At 42.8% G+C, this 19,924-nt stretch overlaps 1 protein-coding gene across 22 annotated transcripts in view; it reads right to left on the minus strand.

Moving 5' to 3' along the window:
- neb (nebulin) overlaps window positions 1–19,924 on the minus strand; it is a 62,896-nt gene that overhangs the window by 31,301 nt on the left and 11,671 nt on the right. For 21 of the 22 annotated variants that reach the window (XM_056580093.1, XM_056580091.1, XM_056580089.1 and 18 more), the window contains 58 exons: window positions 19,510–19,614; window positions 19,279–19,386; window positions 19,069–19,182; window positions 18,764–18,961; window positions 18,459–18,566; window positions 18,238–18,336; window positions 18,044–18,148; window positions 17,832–17,939; window positions 17,271–17,582; window positions 16,744–16,950; window positions 16,546–16,650; window positions 16,278–16,385; window positions 15,836–16,147; window positions 15,385–15,591; window positions 15,155–15,259; window positions 14,952–15,059; window positions 14,092–14,403; window positions 13,703–13,909; window positions 13,505–13,609; window positions 13,235–13,342; window positions 12,799–13,110; window positions 11,707–11,913; window positions 11,497–11,601; window positions 11,240–11,347; window positions 10,816–11,127; window positions 10,257–10,463; window positions 10,058–10,162; window positions 9,840–9,947; window positions 9,433–9,744; window positions 9,138–9,341; window positions 8,868–8,972; window positions 8,665–8,772; window positions 8,261–8,572; window positions 7,961–8,164; window positions 7,691–7,795; window positions 7,488–7,595; window positions 7,084–7,395; window positions 6,789–6,992; window positions 6,537–6,641; window positions 6,343–6,450; window positions 5,939–6,250; window positions 5,638–5,841; window positions 5,343–5,447; window positions 5,111–5,218; window positions 4,689–5,000; window positions 4,265–4,468; window positions 4,003–4,107; window positions 3,788–3,895; window positions 3,390–3,701; window positions 3,094–3,297; window positions 2,794–2,898; window positions 2,535–2,642; window positions 2,060–2,371; window positions 1,765–1,968; window positions 1,483–1,587; window positions 1,184–1,291; window positions 777–1,088; window positions 100–204 (listed from right to left, as the gene is read on the minus strand). In XM_056580093.1, coding sequence (XP_056436068.1) covers window positions 100–204; window positions 777–1,088; window positions 1,184–1,291; window positions 1,483–1,587; window positions 1,765–1,968; window positions 2,060–2,371; window positions 2,535–2,642; window positions 2,794–2,898; window positions 3,094–3,297; window positions 3,390–3,701; window positions 3,788–3,895; window positions 4,003–4,107; window positions 4,265–4,468; window positions 4,689–5,000; window positions 5,111–5,218; window positions 5,343–5,447; window positions 5,638–5,841; window positions 5,939–6,250; window positions 6,343–6,450; window positions 6,537–6,641; window positions 6,789–6,992; window positions 7,084–7,395; window positions 7,488–7,595; window positions 7,691–7,795; window positions 7,961–8,164; window positions 8,261–8,572; window positions 8,665–8,772; window positions 8,868–8,972; window positions 9,138–9,341; window positions 9,433–9,744; window positions 9,840–9,947; window positions 10,058–10,162; window positions 10,257–10,463; window positions 10,816–11,127; window positions 11,240–11,347; window positions 11,497–11,601; window positions 11,707–11,913; window positions 12,799–13,110; window positions 13,235–13,342; window positions 13,505–13,609; window positions 13,703–13,909; window positions 14,092–14,403; window positions 14,952–15,059; window positions 15,155–15,259; window positions 15,385–15,591; window positions 15,836–16,147; window positions 16,278–16,385; window positions 16,546–16,650; window positions 16,744–16,950; window positions 17,271–17,582; window positions 17,832–17,939; window positions 18,044–18,148; window positions 18,238–18,336; window positions 18,459–18,566; window positions 18,764–18,961; window positions 19,069–19,182; window positions 19,279–19,386; window positions 19,510–19,614 — 10,125 coding nt within the window. The remainder of the gene's footprint in view (window positions 1–99; window positions 205–776; window positions 1,089–1,183; window positions 1,292–1,482; window positions 1,588–1,764; window positions 1,969–2,059; window positions 2,372–2,534; window positions 2,643–2,793; window positions 2,899–3,093; window positions 3,298–3,389; window positions 3,702–3,787; window positions 3,896–4,002; window positions 4,108–4,264; window positions 4,469–4,688; window positions 5,001–5,110; window positions 5,219–5,342; window positions 5,448–5,637; window positions 5,842–5,938; window positions 6,251–6,342; window positions 6,451–6,536; window positions 6,642–6,788; window positions 6,993–7,083; window positions 7,396–7,487; window positions 7,596–7,690; window positions 7,796–7,960; window positions 8,165–8,260; window positions 8,573–8,664; window positions 8,773–8,867; window positions 8,973–9,137; window positions 9,342–9,432; window positions 9,745–9,839; window positions 9,948–10,057; window positions 10,163–10,256; window positions 10,464–10,815; window positions 11,128–11,239; window positions 11,348–11,496; window positions 11,602–11,706; window positions 11,914–12,798; window positions 13,111–13,234; window positions 13,343–13,504; window positions 13,610–13,702; window positions 13,910–14,091; window positions 14,404–14,951; window positions 15,060–15,154; window positions 15,260–15,384; window positions 15,592–15,835; window positions 16,148–16,277; window positions 16,386–16,545; window positions 16,651–16,743; window positions 16,951–17,270; window positions 17,583–17,831; window positions 17,940–18,043; window positions 18,149–18,237; window positions 18,337–18,458; window positions 18,567–18,763; window positions 18,962–19,068; window positions 19,183–19,278; window positions 19,387–19,509; window positions 19,615–19,924) is intronic. The other variant, XM_056580094.1, reaches the window with a different exon arrangement.

Here is a 19,924-nt window from a genome sequence, read left to right on the forward strand (position 1 = left end):
TTCATGCTAATATTGTATTGTAAACATCAACATGTATCATATTAATGAATACTATATTACAACTATATTATGCGCAATGTTTTGAACGGTGGTACTTACGTCGGCCAGGATCTTCTGTGCGTGCTTCACCTTGACCACATCAACACACTCATGTGGCACCCATCCACATCCTCTGATCCACTCCATATCAGCCCTGTACACTGCCTGAGGAGAGATTACCAAAAAGCAACAGATATTAATACTAGAGCTGTCAAGCGATTAAAATATTTAATCGTGATTAATCGCATTCATGTCATAGTTAACTCACGATTAATCGCAATTAATCACAAATTATTTTTCTATGCTAAATATCCCTTGATTTTTTTGTCCCATAATTCTTCTCATTTTAAATCTCTTATCAACATGGTGAAGTGCATCGGCTTGCCTTGTGCAAATTATTTTTTATTGATAACAACATTGGCATATACTGATCAAAACAGGACGACACAAAAAAAGAGCCTATAGTGCAATTAAACGACTGCTTTGAACAAATGTAATTTGAACATAGCAGTCAGGCTACTGCTTCTTTGTTTTGAGCCAAAGGAAAAAAAGAAAAAAAAAGTTTTTTTTTTTTTTAATATAATAATTGCGTTAATCGCGCGATAAAACATTTAACGCCGTTAAAATTGGTTTGCGTTAATGCCGTTAATAACGCGTTTAACTGACAGCTCTAATTAATACCAATGAAAGGTATACTTTCTGTCAATATATATGTTCAGATATTGTGGTCCTCTTACATCACTCTGGAGGTCGTATGCCTTCCTGGCCTGGACTACATCGGTGGAGTCCGGCAGGCAGGTCCAGTTGTGCAGGCGTGTCCTGTAGTTGAAGTCATTGACTTGGATCTGGCATTTCTTGGCCAGCTCAATTGTCAGCATGTCCACTGGCAGGTGGAACTTGGTCTTGGACTGGTTGAAGTCCTTCTTGTACAGGGCATCACTGGCGATCCTGGCTGAGTTCAGAGCCAGCATGATCAGAGGGTCATCCCGGACACTCAGGGCACCGATATGGTGACCCACCTGCTTGCGGTATCCTGTCTTGTATTTGTACTATTGGATATTGTAGAAGACAGTAGAAATGTAGTCATTGTCTCAGTCGTACGAAGTATCGATATTTAATAGAATGCATAACTGAGCCCTCTTACGTCACTTATGATATCTCTGGAGGCTCGGGCCTTCAGGACAGCGATGGCGTCCTCCTTAATGTGGTAGGCCTTGGCCTTCTGGTTGTCCCATGCTTTGGTGTACAGTTTCTGCAAGATCAACCAAAGAAATTAGAATAAAACAGTGCAGCAATATTCTGTAAAAGTACCACTTTGTCTGACATTTCGTGTAGACTTGTGGAAAACATGACTTGTAAGGATTTTTAATTGATCCTAGAGTGAAAAGATGTACATGAGATTGTGACTATCTCAATATAAAGTTTTTAATGTGCAAAACGTACGTTGCTGATGTTGATTGCGTTGGCCTTGGCGAGCTGAACGGAGGGGATGTCCGGTTTCAGGTGGAAAGTTAGCTTGTCTTTATTCCAGGCTGCTGTGTACTTCATCTGTCAAAGGCAAACACAGAACATGAATTCAGTATTTGATTGAATAAAAGGGACATCAGTGTCGGCTAGTAGTAGTAATTATTTAATTTAATTTTAAGTTTAAGTTGACCAGAAAAATAACCGAAAATGTAATCCTGTGAGGCAGGATAAAAGCAGCCAAATATACAGGGAACTCACCTCGCTAATGTTTTCAGCATTCTGCTTGGACAGGACAATCGCAGGGAGGTCAACTACACTGGTGAACTTGACAGTGCTCGGGGCCTGGCGGTAGAGGTTTTCGTTCAAGATTTTCTGGGCATTCCTGGCCTTGACCACATCCACTGAGTCCTGTGGTGACCAACCACACCCTCTGATCCACTCCATATCAGCCCTGTACACAGCCTGCAAGACAAGGACCCTTTTGTCATATCAAAAGATCACGGCACAAAACTGGAGTATAAGAGTGCAGGCAATTATGGCGTGTAGCACTCACATCACTATGGAGGTCGTACACCTTCCTTGCATGAACCACATCAGTGTTGTCAGGCATGCAGGTCCAGTTGTGCAGACGGGTCCTGTAGGTGACTTCCTTCATGTGGCTTTGGGCTGTCTTGGCCAGGCCAAAGGCAACCATGTCTACGGGCAGTTTGTACTTGGTCTTGGTCTTGTGGAAGTCCTGCTTGTACAGGTTGGCGCTGAAGATCTTGGCTGCATTGGCGGCCATCATAAGCAACGGATCATCCTGAACACTCAGGGCTCCAATGTGGTGTCCGCACTGCTTGCGGAAGCCGGCCTTGTACTTATACTACACAATTCAGACAAAAGAAGACAGGTATGTGATATGCAGCTATTTGTGGCAAATAAAATAGAATTATAATTGTAATTCAAGATAAAACATTGCAACGTGTACAAATTGAAAGGAGGTAAAAGGTTAGTTTGAACCTTCTTGAATACATGTGAAGACTTACATCACTGATTATGTTCCGAGAGGCCCTGGCTGCTAGAACAGAGATTGCATCCTTTGGCAGATAGTAGCCCTTCTTAAGAGTTTCCTCATAGGCTGCACGGTAATATTTCTGGGGACAGAAGAAAAACAAATGTATGCCATTCTACCTAAAATAATGCTTCATAATCATCATTGTAATCCGTTGGGGAGTTACCATCTATATTGACTCATGGAAATATAAATAATATTCAATCAATAACAATCAACTTATTTATTTTTACCCGACTGTTGTTGAGCTTGTTCTGCTGGCCCAGGATGATCTCTGGGGTGTCGGGCATGATGTGGAGCTTTGTCTTATCACTTTCCCAGGCAGCGACATATGATTGCTGTAAAAGTCAGGTACACCATGTTAAGTTAACATACTTACGGCTATCGAGAAGATAATGATTCCACAGGCAATGGGACTGCATACATACTACTTATAACATTAGCTTTGATTGTTTTACATGGTTCAAGCAAATTTTTGTCCTATACTATTTAATCCTTGGGCTTAGAAAAAACACATTCATTTGCGCAATCACCTTGTTCATGATCTCAGCATTGGCCTTAGCAAGGGCATATGGCATGTCATCTGTCTTGGCGGTGAACTTAAATTTGCTTGGGTGCTCGCGGTATTTCCTTTCGCTCAAGACCTCTGCTGCCTTCTTTGCCTTCTCCACGTCCAGTGAGCCGATGGGAACCCAGCCTTGTCCCTTCATCCATTCCATGTCTGCTTTGTAAACGGCCTGGTATGCAACCCAAATATCAAAGCCAATGAATTGAAGACAAAATAAATTGGTTGGGTTTTCTGTGCACAACAATATGATAAAGAACTCACGTCACTCTGGAGGTCGTATGCCTTCCTGGCCTGGACTACATCGGTGGAGTCCGGCAGGCAGGTCCAGTTGTGCAGGCGTGTCCTGTAGTTGAAGTCATTGACTTGGACCTGGCATTTCTTGGCCAGCTCAATTGTCAGCATGTCCACTGGCAGGTGGAACTTGGTCTTGGACTGGTTGAAGTCCTTCTTGTACAGGGCATCACTGGCAATCCTGGCTGAGTTCAGAGCCAGCATGATCAGAGGGTCGTCCCGGACACTCAGGGCACCGATATGGTGACCCACCTGCTTGCGGTATCCTGCCTTGTATTTGATCTGTGAGAACATAAAAGTATTGTGGTGATTTTAAAGGGAGTACATGTCGATAATCTTATGAGTGAAACAAGCCTCATGCCACTTACGTCACTGATGATCTCCCTTCCCTTCTTAGCAGCCACAATAGCAATGGCATCGCCCTTCAGGTGGTAGCCCTTCCTGAACATCTTGACTACGTCCTCCTTGTATATTTTCTGTATTGGAAGTAAAATAAGTGGAATTCAGAATCATTTTAGCTTTTATGGAAATGTGGATATATGGAGGCATTAAAGTTGCTGTATTTCATAAAGATCAAACCTACATTGCTGAGGTTGTATGCATTGGATCTAGAGAGCAGGATCTCAGGCAGATCTGGGATTAGATGGGTCTTGATCTTATCTTTCTCCCAGGCAGCCACATAGCTCTTCTGTGAATGAAAAATAGGAAGGAAACACATTGACAAGAGAACATAAATGTTTCCTTCTTTACCATCATCACTATTGCTGAACAACATATTTACCGATGGAAGTTGTACACAATTTTGGGACTTTTTCCCAAACTAGTGTACCTTACCATGTCCTTACCTTGTTCATAACCTCGGCATTTGCTTTTGCCAAGAGCATGGGCATGGCTTTCGTGTCCGATGTGTATTTCAGTTTGTCTTTTTTCTGCTTGTAAAGATGGTCGCTGAGGATCTTTCCAGCATGCTTAGCCTTCACAACATCAAGCGAGCCAATGGGGACCCATCCAATACCCTTCATGAACTCCATGTCAGCCTTGTACACAGCCTGGTGGGACCAAAGAAGAAAACAATTTCAGCCAGGATGGCCATACATGATATACAAGATAGATACCTTAAGTCGATACCTGGCGTTCATGTATCGATTAAATATTGCTAGGAAAAATATTGTGAGACTATGCTGTATCAAGGTTTTTACCCACCATCTAAATGCGGACAGTATCTTGAGAAGATGGAACAAAACGTTAACAATATATGAAGCCACTCACATCACTTTGGAGATCGTAGGCCTTCCTGGCGTTGACAACATCAGTGGAGTCGGGCAGGCAGGTCCAGTTGTGCAGGCGGGTGATGTAGTTGGCATGGTTGACCTGGATCTGGTTCTTCTTGGCCAATTCAAAGGCCATCATGTCGACTGGCAGATTGAACTTAGTCTTTGACTTGTTGAAGTCCTTCTTGTACAGAAAATCACTGGCAATCCTGGCTGAGTTCAGAGCCAGCACGAGCAGAGGGTCGTCCTCGACGCAGCGAGCACCAATATGGTGACCCACCTGCTTGCGGTATCCTGTCTTGTACTTGTACTGGTGAATTCACAGAGAAAATGTTGAAAAGTTACAACCAAGTATGAATCTTATGTAAAAGATGATGATTCATCTGTCCGTTTATGTTCTGAATATGTCGTCTAACTTACATCACTGATGATATTTCTAGAGTGTTTGGCACTCTTCACAGAGATGGCGTCACCAGGCAGGTAATAGCCCTTCTTGATGGTATCCTCATAGCCTTGCTTGTATTTTTTCTGAAAAGAAAGACAAACATTTGAACACTTGCATTGATCAGATCACCCGTGGAATAAGGTGAAATTTCTGTTGAAGCAACACAGCAACTTCTTGTGAATAGTGTTAGTTAAAGAGGAAACACACATTGCTCATGTTGATAGCATTCTGCTGGGACAGGATGATCTCTGGGGTTTCAGAAGTGATGTGCAGCTTGGTCTTGTCCTTCTCCCAGGCCTCAGTGTACAAACGCTGGAACGAAACGACACCAAATGGAACATCAGCATTTATAATAGCCTTCTACTGGATGATTATCCAAGATGATGAGCAATCTTCCAAACAATATTGATTATATATTAAGTGGACTAAGTGCAAAATGCTGACAACTGCACATCTTTGCATCTAGAGGATAGTTCAAGATTTTTTGCCGAAAAGTGCCTACCTGGTTCATGGTCAAGGCGTTGTTCTTTGCTAGAACAATCTCCATGGCGTCAAGTGGGCTGGTGAATTTGTGGGAACTGGCGGGCTGGCGATATTTCCTTTCACTCAGGATCTCTCCAGCCTTCTTTGTCTTCTCCACGTCAAGCGAGCCAATCGGGACCCATCCCATGCCTTGTAGCCACTTCAGGTCAGCTTTGTAAACAGCCTAAGACCAACCAAATTTGTTTAAATAATAGTTGACAAATTGAGTGTCAATAATATGAAACAACGGAAACAATGAATAAGGAGGTATAATGACTTACATCACTCTGGATCTCATACACGTGTCTAGCATGAACGACATCAGTGGAGTCGGGCAGGCAGGTCCAGTTGTGCAGGCGGGTGATGTAGTTGGCATGGTTGACCTGGATTTGGTTCTTCTTGGCCAGTTCAAAGGCCATCATGTCTACTGGCAGATTGAACTTAGTCTTTGACTTGTTGAAGTCCTTCTTGTACAGATAATCACTGGCAATCCTGGCTGAGTTCAGAGCCAGCACGAGCAGAGGGTCGTCCTCGACGCAGCGAGCACCAATATGGTGACCCACCTGCTTGCGGTATCCTGCCTTATACTTGATCTAAAAGAAAATATGAAGCACAAACCAATGTAAATTGGTACACCAAGTGATTAAAGCAATATTATTTACAAGAGTGACTGACAACCACTTACGTCGCTGATAATGTTTCTTTGAGCCCTGGCTGCAATAATAGCAATGGCATCATTGCGCAGGTCATAGCCCTTCTTCTTGGACTCTTCATTGGCCTGCTTGTATCCTTTCTGCAAATAGAGAATATACATTGTTTATAACCTTTGTATATTCTGTGAAGGAGCATTATTATTCAAAACAAAGGTTAGAGACTTACGATGCTGTAGTTGGCCCTGTTGGCTTTAGCAAGAACGACATCCATGGCATCGGGCATGATGTGGATATTGGATTTCTCCTTATCCCAGGCTTCATGGTAGGCTTTCTATGAAGACAAAAACAGGACGCTACTTTCAAAGTGTAAACTATGCAAATCTCTTCTTTAAAGATGTAGTAATCCATTATTATATCATAATTTATGATTCAATATTTTGTAATTCTTGATTAAGACCAACCAAATTTCACAACATACCTTGTTCGTAATCTGAGCATTGGCTTTAGCCAACACTAAGGGCATTGCATCGCATTTGGAGGTGAACTTGTAGTTGCTGGGATGCTTGCGATACCGATGTTCACTCAGGATCTGACCGGCATTCTTCGCTTTCTCAACATCTAATGAACCTATGGGCACCCACCCAATACCCTGCATCAGCTTCTGATCTTCCTTGTAGTAATTCTGGAAGGAAATCATTCAAAGTTGATCAAAACATGTATAAAAATTGGTCAATTTATTGGCACATGTGAAATGGGAGCAAAATCCTACATACATCACTCTGGATCTCATATGCTCTTCTGGCGTTGACAACATCAGTGGAGTCGGGCAGGCAGGTCCAGTTGTGCAGGCGGGTGATGTAGTTGGCATGGTTGACCTGGATTTGGTTCTTCTTGGCCAGTTCAAAGGCCATCATGTCTACTGGCAGATTGAACTTAGTCTTTGACTTGTTGAAGTCCTTCTTGTACAGATAATCACTGGCAATCCTGGCTGAGTTCAGAGCCAGCACGAGCAGAGGGTCGTCCTCGACGCATCGAGCACCAATATGGTGACCCACCTGCTTGCGGTATCCTGCCTTATACTTGATCTAAAAGAAAATATGAAGCACAAACCAATGTAAATTGGTACACCAAGTGATTAAAGCAATATTATTTACAAGAGTGACTGACAACCACTTACGTCGCTGATAATGTTTCTTTGAGCCCTGGCTGCAATAATAGCAATGGCATCATTGCGCAGGTCATAGCCCTTCTTCTTGGCGTCTTCATTGGCCTGCTTGTATCCTTTCTGCAAAATACAGACAATACATTTTTAATACCCTTTGTACATTCCGTGAAGGAGCCCTATTATACTTTTTATCTTTTCAAAGACTATTTGCTTACAATGCTGTAGTTTGCCCTGTTGGCTTTGGCCAGAACGACATCCATGGCATCTGGCATGATGTGGATATTGGACTTCTCCTTATCCCAGGCATCATGGTAGGCTTTCTATGAAGACAAAAATGTACAGGATAATAATTTTAAACGGGTGAACTATGCAAATGTGTACTTTAAAGGATGTTGAAGGCCATTGTAACACCATAATATATGTTTTAATATTGAGTTATTCTTGATTAAGGTCATCAGTAGAGTGAATCAAATTTCACCACATACCTTGTTCGTAATCTGAGCATTGGCTTTAGCCAACACTAAGGGCATTGCATCGCATTTGGAGGTGAACTTGTAGTTGCTGGGGTGCTTGCGATACCGATGTTCACTCAGGATCTCACCGGCCTTCTTTGCTTTCTCAACATCTAATGAACCTATGGGCACCCACCCAATACCCTGCATCAGCTTCTGATCTTCCTTGTAGTAATTCTGGAAAGAAATTGTACAAAGTTGATAAACACATATGTATTAAAACGTCAATACTGTATATGGGCACATGTGGAATGGGAAAGAAATCCTACATACATCACTCTGGATCTCATATGCTCTTCTGGCGTTGACAACATCAGTGGAGTCGGGCAGGCAGGTCCAGTTGTGCAGGCGGGTGATGTAGTTGGCATGGTTGACCTGGATCTGGTTCTTCTTGGCCAGTTCAAAGGCCATCATGTCTACTGGCAGATTGAACTTAGTCTTTGACTTGTTGAAGTCCTTCTTGTACAGATAATCACTGGCAATCCTGGCTGAGTTCAGAGCCAGCACGAGCAGAGGGTCGTCCTCGACGCAGCGAGCACCAATATGGTGACCCACCTGCTTGCGGTATCCTGCCTTATACTTGATCTGAAAGAAAATATGAAGCACAAACCAATGTAAATTGGTACACCAAGTGATTAAAGCAATATTATTTCCAAGAGTGACTGACAACAACTTACGTCGCTGATGATGTTCCTTTGAGCCCTGGCTGCAATAATAGCAATGGCATCATTGCGCAGGTCATAGCCCTTCTTCTTGGCGTCTTCATTGGCCTGCCTGTATCCTTTCTGCAAAATACAGACAATACATTTTTAATACCCTTTGTACATTCCGTGAAGGAGCCCTATTATACTTTTTATCTATTCAAAGACTATTTGCTTACGATGCTGTAGTTTGCCCTGTTGGCTTTGGCCAGAACGACATCCATGGCATCTGGCATGATGTGGATATTGGACTTCTCCTTATCCCAGGCATCATGGTAGGCTTTCTATGAAGACAAAAATTTACAGGATAATAATTTTAAACGGGTGAACTATGCAAATATGTACTTTAAAGGATGTTGAAGGCCATTGCAACACCATAATCTATGTTTTAATATTGAGGTATTCTTGATTTAGACCATCAGTTTATTGAACCAAATTTCAATACATACCTTGTTAGTGATCTGAGCATTGGCTTTAGCCAACACTAAGGGCATTGCATCGCATTTGGAGGTGAACTTGTAGTTACTGGGGTGCTTGCGATACAGATGTTCACTCAGGATCTCACCAGCCTTCTTGGCTTTCTCAACATCTAATGAACCTATGGGCACCCACCCAATACCCTGCATCAGCTTCTGATCTTCCTTGTAGTAATTCTGAAAATAAATCATTCAAAGTTGATTAACACATATTTATAAAAAAGTCTATATATTGGCATATGTGGAATGGGAAAGAAAATCGACATACATCACTCTGGATCTCATATGCTCTTCTGGCGTTGACAACATCAGTGGAGTCGGGCAGGCAGGTCCAGTTGTGCAGGCGGGTGATGTAGTTGGCATGGTTGACCTGGATCTGGTTCTTCTTGGCCAGTTCAAAGGCCATCATGTCGACTGGCAGATTGAACTTAGTCTTTGACTTGTTGAAGTCCTTCTTGTACAGAGCATCACTGGCAATCCTGGCTGAGTTCAGAGCCAGCACGAGCAGAGGGTCGTCCTCGACGCATCGAGCACCAATATGGTGACCCACCTGCTTGCGGTATCCTGCCTTGTACTTGTACTGAAGTAAAAAAATAAAGAAATAATCATCAGAATGAGCACATCAAATAATGTATAATATAGTAGTTTAGTATGAAAATCCCCAAATAACCTTACATCACTGGCAATGGTAGTGCAGTTTTTGGCGGCCAGGATTGCGATAGCATCTTTGCGGACATTGTGACCCTTCTTCTTGGACAGCTCATTGTCCAGCTTGTAAAGTTTCTGAAGAGGAAAGAATCATAAGCATTTCTTTTGAAATCGTTTTTTTTTCCAAACGTAGGATCTGTTTCGGAATGAAGAAGTTGGGGTGGATCAGAAGATGGGGTTTGTACCTCGCTGTAATTTTTGTTGTTTGCTTTTGCCAAGACAACATCCATAGCGTCGGGCATGATGTGGATTTTGGTCTTTTCCGTGTCCCAGGTTTTGGTATAGGATTGCTGAAAAGGAAACCACAAAGTTGTTAGTGAGGTTATTTCCTGATGATGGAATATTCATTAATGTGTAATCAACACAATATAATGCAAGCAATACCTTATTCATGATTTGGTTGTTAGCAGTCGCCAGTGTGAGGTCCATGGAGAACATGTCCTTAGTAAACTTCAGGTTACTCGGGTGCTGACGGTACAGCTTCTCACTTTGAATCTTCCCAGCGATCTTCGCTTTCTCAACATCCAATGAGCCAATAGGAATCCATCCGATTCCTTTGCAGTATGATTCATAGTCGGACTTATACTGGTTCTATAGGAGATTGACGGATAAACAATATGATACATTTTCAATGGATATAGTCTTTGTGACCAGCACGTCATCAATCTATCAAAAATCTTACCAAACAGATACTGAAACTTAAGAGACACATTTTTACTGGGGAAATATGAATACAAAATATATGTAGGTAGTACAACACAGGTAGAATACAGCTACACTATGATCTGTAGTTGCACCTGCAGCCTTCGTATTATTTGGTCCTGCACTTGATGTTTGCAAAATGCTTTTAGTCTACAGTCTACAGTCTAGACTAGGCTTTTCTTGTTAAGGAGAAGAGATATCTCAAGACTTCACGTTTGAAGACAAAGGGAATCATACGTACATCGCTGATGTTGACCTGCATATTGCGGGCCAGCACCAGGTTCATGGCATCAGGAAGGAGACTATAGTGGTGCTGGATCTTTCTGTACCCAGTATAGGTTTGAGCCTTGGTTGCGTCCTTGGCATGCACCAGGCTCATCATGTCTACTGGGGAGTGGTACTTCAGCTTAGCCTTTTCGTAGTCCTTCTTGTAGTTCTTCTCACTCTGCTGCTTGGCTAGTTGCATGTAGTGCACCAGCAGGGGGTCATCCTGGATACAGCGGAAGCCAACGTGGTGGCCTCTGGCTTTCTCATAATCCAGTTTGTACTTATACTGCAGCAGGACAGGATTACATTGTTATCCATAGGCACTGGCTGACATGTACAATTTATTGCATCCGATAGTAACTAGTCCAATGTGATACGGCAAGGTACTCCTCACTTACGTTGCTAGCAATTTTGGTGCCCAATTTGGCAGCCACAATAGGGATGGCATCTCCTTTGAGGTGATATCCCTTTTTAGCCATCTCCATGACTCCAGCCTTATAAAGTTTCTGCAAAAGATAAAAAGGATTGAAGATGTGAATCCATCTATTTAAGCCTTTGGTTAGATCTGTTAGATAAGCGTAATTATTCAGACTATGAATATGTAGGCACTAACTCATAGTAAGAACTGTCCAGTATTGTTGTTTGATTGCCTTACATCGCTCATGGTGATGGCGTTGGCCTTGGCCAGCACAATCTCAGGTGAATCTGGCATCACATGGATAGTACGCTTGTCCTTCTCCCAAGCTGAAGTGTATGCTTGCTGCAAATACAGGGATCAAGAAGGGGTCAATGTTGAATCACACTGAAAGAAAGCTGAAACAAAACCGTGTATTTAAAATTTCCATCTAGCGTGACAATGCTTAACCTTGTTCATTATCTTGTTGTTGGCAGTGGCCAGTTCCAAGTCCATGGAGTCCATCAGCTTGCTGAACTTGAAGGTAGAGGGATGGGTGCGGTACTTGTTTTCACTCTGGATCTCGCCGCCAATCTTAGCCGTCTCTACCCCAATTGAGCCGATGGGGACCCAGCCAGTGCCTCTGACGTAGTTGTTCCACTCTGACTTGTATTCACACTGCAAACAAAACGAAGAGAACAATGTAGAGTTCCGCTGGGAATCAAGCTTAACCTGATGTCTAATTAGGCGTTTTCCTAAAGAGTACTGATTCTCTTTTTTTAATTTTTTGTCCTTTTATGTTGAAACCTGTTGTTATATTTCGCCTTTACACTGTATCGTGCAAATTGCACATAGATTGTTGAGATTTGTGTGAAACAAATAGAAACAAAAGAAAATGTGCTCATTCACTCAAGCTTGATTTCCTGTTGAAGCGTAACTTCCATATGCCCAATAATTTTCCATCCCTGACTCAGGAGACCTATAGGTCTACCCACCATACTCCATCAATCCATCAAGTAAATTAATGGGTTCTGTTTTTACCATTTTATCTAGCGTGGGAACCAGACAAATCTGATGACTCCTTTTTCTTTTGACTATTGTCTCTGGCATATGTGTCTGACCCCCATCCCTTTCAGACAGATTTCCAGCAGAACTGGCCGGGGTTAGTCCGATCCCAAATTTGTATCTATTATGGGGTAGGTTTGATATATTTAGCGTACAGAAGAAGATGCATTGTTAATGGTTGCATTTCCATTTACAACTAAGATGGCTGCCGCTGACTAATTTCATTGATCTGATTGATTGGAGGTGATACAATTACATCTGATTCCATTTTGGTTTGCACGCTTTGATAACCATGGAAATCAAAAGTCAAGTCAGAACATTTTCAAATTGGTAAGGCAAATCGTAGAGACAGGCTAATAATATGAATGATCTTATCATTCATATTTAAGAATGTTATATTTATTTTTTAGCAAATATTTCAATTTACAGATCTACGTAGTAATAATATATTTGGAGGATTACTTTGATAAAAACAGTTTTTTCATATTTTCAACTCACGTCACTGGCATCGGTGTTCATTTTGCGGGCCAGAACCAGGTTCATGGCATCAGGCATGAGATTGTAATGGTGCTCAATCTTTCTGTACCCAGTATAGGTTTGAGCCTTGGATGCCTCCTTGGCATGCACCAGGCTCATCATATCTACTGGGGAGTGGTACTTCAGCTTAGACTTTTGGTAGTCCTTCGTGTAGTTCCTCTCACTCTGCATCTTGGCCACTTGCATGTAGTGCACCAGCAGGGGGTCGTCCTTGATGTTACGGAAGCCAACGTGGTGGCCCCTTGCCTTCTCATAGTCCAGCTTGTACTTGTACTAGAGAATTAAGCATTAAGAAATAGCATTGTCATCATCTGCAAACTATAATGTATAATGTGAAAACAGGGGCTTAAGTAGATCATGACTGATTTGATACACTGATACACTGCAATTCACTTACGTTGCTAGCAATTTTGGTGCCCAATTTGGCAGCCACAATAGGGATGGCATCTCCTTTGAGGTGATATCCCTTTTTAGCCATCTCCATGACTCCAGCCTTATAAAGTTTCTGGAACACAGATCAAAGTGAGAGAATCAGTATACAGAACTTGTTTATATAGTCACAGGAATCAGAGGCACTAAAATATAGGTGAATATGTGTAATATATATTTGTTGATTAAAAAATCAATGGCAGGCATTTTGGTGTAGTTCATAGTAGTATTGCCTTACATCGCTCATGGTGATGGCGTTGGCCTTGGCCAGCACAATCTCAGGTGAATCTGGCATCACATGGATAGTACGCTTGTCCTTCTCCCAAGCTGAAGTGTATGCTTGCTGTAGACACAAACAAACACATGATTATCATGAACAACATGGGTTGGGATGATGCTGTGAAAACCTATACTCTATATTCATAAGCCCCTGCACCTTGTTCATTATCTTGTTGTTGGCGGTGGCCAGTTCCAGGTCCATGGAGTCCATCAGCTTGCTGAACTTGAAGGTAGAGGGATGGGTGCGGTACTTGTTTTCACTCTGGATCTCGCCGCCAATCTTAGCCGTCTCTACCCCAATTGAGCCGATGGGGACCCAGCCAGTGCCTCTGACGTAGTTGTTCCACTCTGACTTGTATTCACACTGCAAACGAAATAAAGAAAACATTGTGGGGTTCTTAATGACCAGGGCTTTATGTTTCCTGACCCTAAGGCCTACCCCCTACGACTTAGATTGTATGGTTGTTTAGTTGACTTATTTTTTATCAATATGAAATAACATTCCATCTCATCAAGGACATTGTATTTGCTTTATTTTCAACTCACGTCACTGGCGTCGGTGTTCATTTTGCGGGCCAGAACCAGGTTCATGGCATCAGGCATGAGATTGTAATGGTGCTCAATCTTCCTGTACCCAGCATAGGTTTGAGCCTTGGATGCCTCCTTGGCATGCACCAGGCTCATCATGTCTACTGGGGAGTGGTACTTCAGCTTAGCCTTTTCGTAGTCCTTCTTGTAGTTCTTCTCACTCTGCATCTTGGCCACTTGCATGTAGTGCACCAGCAGGGGGTCGTCCTTGATGCTACGGAAGCCCACGTGGTGGCCCCTAGCCTTCTCATAGGCCTTCTTGTATTGGATCTAAACCAAAGCCAGAGACAATTCGTCAATCTCAAACAATAATAAAGAACACATATTTGTATCAATATAGAGCATGTCAAATGCTTAAGTCGCAACCAAGTCATCACATCCTATTCAAAACTGCTGTAGGTAGGAGGTGAGAGATGTAAAGTGACAGCAGAGAAGAGCAGAAGAGAGCAAGATATAGAAATTACACCAGCCCAAAAAAATCCCCCCTCCGTCTCTGTTCCCTTCCTCCATATGTTGCATTCAAGCACCTGTGGTGGAGCTATGACAATGCAGCAGGCATGTGATCGATATGGAAGATGGAATTCCGAAACCAATGAGGGAAGAGATGCCCTAATTGGCAGAAATAAGCCAGGTGTGATCTAAAATCAAAGTTGTCTCACGCAGGCAGGTTCGGTCAATTAGCACAGATATTCGGCCATATCATTTCAATCACTAATAGCTGACGGATGGCTATGATGTATCTAACAAATGTCACTATAGCTTTTAAATCGTACCTACAGCACCTTAAACATGTTACATATTTTTTAGTGTGTACTCACGTCACTGGCGATGTGCCTGCCTTGCTTGGCATGGAGGATAGAGATGGCATCAGGTCTCATGTCATACCCCTTGGCGATGTGTTCAACCCACTTCTGCTTGTAGAGAGACTGGAGACAAAAGATCAAAGAAGATCAGGCAATGTTCTGGTGGCAGCATACATTTAGGGGTGCGTGTCGTTGGTAGGATTCTACCATTGGTGTACCTTGCTCATGGTCTGGGCATTGAATTTGGCCTGGATGAACTCAGGGGCGTCCGCTGGCAGATGGTAAGTGTGCTTGACCTTCTCCCCAGAGGCTTTGTACGCAGCCTTAATAAAGAGAGAGTTCAGTAAAAATCAAGAACATGATGATGGACTTGCATTACATTATTGTAACAGCCATTCACTTAGCGATGTAAAAACTCTGGGAAAAATACAGAGAAAGATGCTCAGACCTGGTCAATTATCTTGGAATTGGCCAGGGCCAGAACCATATCCATAGAGTCAGTCTTGCTGGTGAACTTGAAAGAGCTGGGGTGCTGGCGGTAGCCATGCTCCCTCAGTGCTGAGTTGGCAGTCTTGGCCAACTCTACGTCAATGGAGCCAATAGGAACCCAGCCTGTTCCTTTGTAAAGGTTGTTGTACTCTGACTTGTATTCATTCTGAAGGCATAGAAAGATAGAGTTAGAGTCAGAGGTAGAAAGAGAGCAGGTGCAATTTGAATAAAGCATAGCCTTTGTGATGTCCTTCATGATAACAAAAGTAGATAGTCATTGTTTTATATAATGAAGTCATTTTTTAGAGATTCATATTTCAGCGTTGATTACTTTTTAAACCATTGACCACAGCAATTTTGCAGATCAAATTGTAAGATGGGAACTCAAACACATGGCAGTTTAGACCTACGTCGCTTTGGATTTCCTGCATTTTACGACACAGCTGCAACTGCATGTTATCGGGGAGCAGGAAGTAGGTGTGGGGGATCTTCCTGTACCCAGAATAGGTTTGAGCCTTGGTTGCCTCCTTGGCATGCACCAGGCTCATCATGTCTACTGGAGAGTGGTACTTCAGCTTAGCCTTTTCGTAGTCCTTCTTGTAGTTCTTCTCGCTCTGCATCTTGGCCACTTGCATGTAGTGCACCAGCAGGGGGTCGTCCTTGATGTTACGGAAGCCCACGTGGTGGCCCCTAGCCTTCTCATAGTCCAGCTTGTACTTGATCTAGAGAATTAAGCATTAAGAAATAGCATGTCATCATCTGCAAACGATAATGTATGATGGAAAAAGTGGGGGTTAAGTAGATAAATAACCATGACTGGTTTGATACACTGATACACTGCAATTCACTTACGTTGCTAGCAATTTTGGTGCCCAATTTGGCAGCCACAATAGGAATAGCATCTCCTTTGAGGTGATATCCCTTATTCGCCATTTCCGAAACGCCAGCCTTATACAGTTTCTGGAAGACAGATCAAAGAGAGAGAACTGTTTACAGAACTTTTTTTTTCTAATCCCAGGATACAGAGGAACTTAATAAAGATTCATATGTGTATGATATGTTTGTTGATACAGAATCCATGGCAGGCATTTTGGTGTAGTTTATAGTAGTATTCCCTTACGTCGCTCATGGTGATGGCATTGGCCTTGGCCAGCACAATCTCAGGTGAATCTGGCATCACATGGATAGTACGCTTGTCCTTCTCCCAAGCCGAAGTGTATGCTTGCTGTAGAAACAAACAAACACATGATTATCTTGAACAATATGGAGTGGGTTGATGCTGTGAAAACCTATACTCTATATTCATAAGCCCCTGCACCTTGTTCATTATCTTGTTGTTGGCGGTGGCCAGTTCCAGGTCCATGGAGTCCATCAGCTTGCTGAACTTGAAGGTAGATGGATGGGTGCGGTACTTGTTTTCACTCTGGATCTGGCCGCCAATCTTAGCCGTCTCTACCCCAATTGAGCCGATGGGGATCCAGCCAGTGCCTCTGACGTAGTTGTTCCACTCTGACTTGTATTCACACTGCAAACAAAATAAAGAAAACATTGTGGGGTTATGCAGGGAAATAAGTAACTTTACTTATAAGGACAGACAATCTATTTATATCTAAAGTACAGGTAGAGACAAACATTGATTCCTTAATGACCAGGGCTTTATTGTCCCTGACCCCAACGCCTACCCTCTATGTATTGGATTGTTTGGTTGATTTATTCATTTATTTATTTTATCAATATGAAATAACATTCTACCTCATCAAGGAAACATCACACACATGGTATATGTTTAAGAATATCTTAATGATTATTTTGATAATCATTGTTTTTTCTGTATTTTCAACTCACGTCACTGGCATCGGTGTTCATTTTGCGTGCCAGAACCAGGTTCATGGCATCAGGCATGAGACTGTAGTGGTGCTGGATCTTTCTGTACCCAGCATAGGTTTGAGCTTTGGAGGCCTGCTTGGCATGCACCAGGCTCATCATATCTACTGGGGAGTGGTACTTCAGCTTGGACTTGTGGTAGTCCTTCTTGTAGTTCTTCTCACTCTGCATCTTGGCCACTTGCATGTAGTGCACCAGCAGGGGGTCGTCCTTGATGTTACGGAAGCCCACGTGGTGGCCCCTAGCCTTCTCATAGGCCTTCTTGTATTGGACCTGAATATAAAATTGAAAAGTGCATCGCTCGTGTTAGTGGTTTTGTCAATGTCTGATTCAGTGGTGTACTGTAGCAGCTATCCTCAAAAAGATACAGCATGTGAAAGATGTGAAATTAGTGACAGAACATGCCTTGGTCTAGCGACAAACCAGACAAACAACCGACATTGGACCTCCAGGGATCAATAAGGTGTTTCCTATCTTATCAAACCTTCAAGAATTTGCAGGTTTCTTTTCTAGAACACTTACATCACTAGCTGCATGTCTTGCGGCCTTTGCGGCTTTGATGGAGATAGCATCAAGCTTCAAGTCATAGCCCTTGGAAATGGTCTCCTCCCAGGCCGCCTTGTAGTAGTTCTGCAATTGTGCGACATGGTCAATTAAATGTATTTGATATTTATTAATTGAATCATTAAAAATCACTCATATGAACTTCATTGACAAATGACGTGAACGCCTACCTTGCTGATGTTGTAGGAATTGGCTCTGGCCAGTTGCAATTCAGGCATGTCAATTGGTAGAGAATACTTTTGATGGATCTCCTCCAGTCCTTTCTTGTAGAACAGCTATAGAGGACGCACACAGACAGACTAAGTGACCACGAAAAAGCCTGAGCGACCATCCTTAGAGAAACTGGTGGGACTGTGGGTCTTACGTCGCTCCTCTGAAGCTGGTTGACTCTGGCCTGCAGCATGACGGGGTGGTCGTCGATAGCGGTGAAAGGGACCGTGTCTGGGTGCTTCCTATACTTTTTCTGTATGAAATAAATAAAAGGCAATTAAAATTAGACACATTTTAATTGGGTGCAATTGATTGATTAATTGATTGATTTGAGGGTTAAGGTTGGTGCTCTGAGTGAAGCTATGGAACACCGACCTCACTGAGAATCTCTCCAGCTTTCTTTGCCAGCTCCACATCCATTGAACCGAAAGTAATCCAGGGACTACCCTTGGTGTATTGGTTGTAATCAGACTTGTACTCGTTCTGTCATGAGAAAAAAGTACATTTTATTGAACACAATGGTGGTGGTCATGCAGTTGGTCGTATCATAAACCGTTAATGCATTGATTATTTATGGTCAGTAATAAATTAACGTTTCCCCATGAAATAAATGACTAGATGGTAACACCTTCCAAATATATAAAGAATGACACAAAACGGTTACAACTGCTGGTTCTTACATCGCTCTGGATGCTGTTGGCCTTCTTGGCCAAGTCAACCAGTATAGCGTCGTAGGGCATGAGGTAGCGGTTGCTGATCTTCTTGTAGCCAGTCATGCTGGCGATGGCCTGGGAATTCTTGGCCAGTGTGACGGACATCATGTCCAACGAGGTGTGGTACTTGGTTTTGACCTTCTCGTAGTCCTTGGTGTACTCGCGCTGCAGAGACATGAGTTTTTATGTGGCCTTCAAAGTGTCAACAGCGGAAAAAACAGCGCGTTGGTTTGTTTGTTTATGAGATGCATAAAAGCATCAGGAGATCTTACATTGCTCACGATCTTGGCCACGCGGACGGAGTGCAGGATCTTGGGGTCGTCGTGGATGCTGAGGGCTCCCACCATGCGGCCTCTGTTCTTCTCGTATTCCTTCTTGTATTTCACCTGGGGTGAGAGAAACCATGTCCGGTGGTTATTGCACACCCTAGACAGTCAGGGCTCCAGTGAAGCCAGTGAATATGGGTGTCATTGTGTACTCACGTCACTGGCGATGTTTGTGTGAGCACGGGCAGCAAGGATCGCAATTGCATCCCCCTTCACCTCGAACCGCTTGGCCTTTTCTTTTTCCCAATTGTACTTGTAGCAGTTCTGCAAAGAGACAATCAAAAATATTACGACATGGAAGGATTTTTTTTCTAAATCCTAAACATGGGTATAAAGGAAAGTAAATGTTGGTTCAACTTATAAGGGACACGAATAAACTTTACTCACTTCACTCAGGTTGAAGGCGTTAACTCTGGACTGAATAAAGAAGGGATAATCCGCAGGCAGGGAATTCTTGGTCTTTGTCTGCTCATACTTGGCCTTGTAATTGATCTGCAAAAGAGAAAAAGGGTGGTGTTTAGAAAAAAAAAGATTTATCAATAAAAGTCAAAAGCATTATTATTAAATGAGTACTTGTAATACACTGGATGGCCACTAGATGACAACAGAGGTTTGACTGGGCACTTCATCGCATATATATGTGTTACTCAGAACTGTGGGTTCCTCTGCGTAGCCAACCCCTCTCTGATGGCTTGGTTTATTCTTGGCCAACTGAGTTCATGCTGCTATTTATATTACAGAGAGATGGCTCTCCAGTTTCCATGGTGTCCACAGAAAGACAGCTGGCCTTAGTGGTTGGATG

Source organism: Gadus chalcogrammus, chromosome 20 (genome assembly GCF_026213295.1).
Source record: "Gadus chalcogrammus isolate NIFS_2021 chromosome 20, NIFS_Gcha_1.0, whole genome shotgun sequence".
In the NCBI taxonomy this organism is placed as follows: Eukaryota; Metazoa; Chordata; class Actinopteri; order Gadiformes; family Gadidae; genus Gadus; species Gadus chalcogrammus.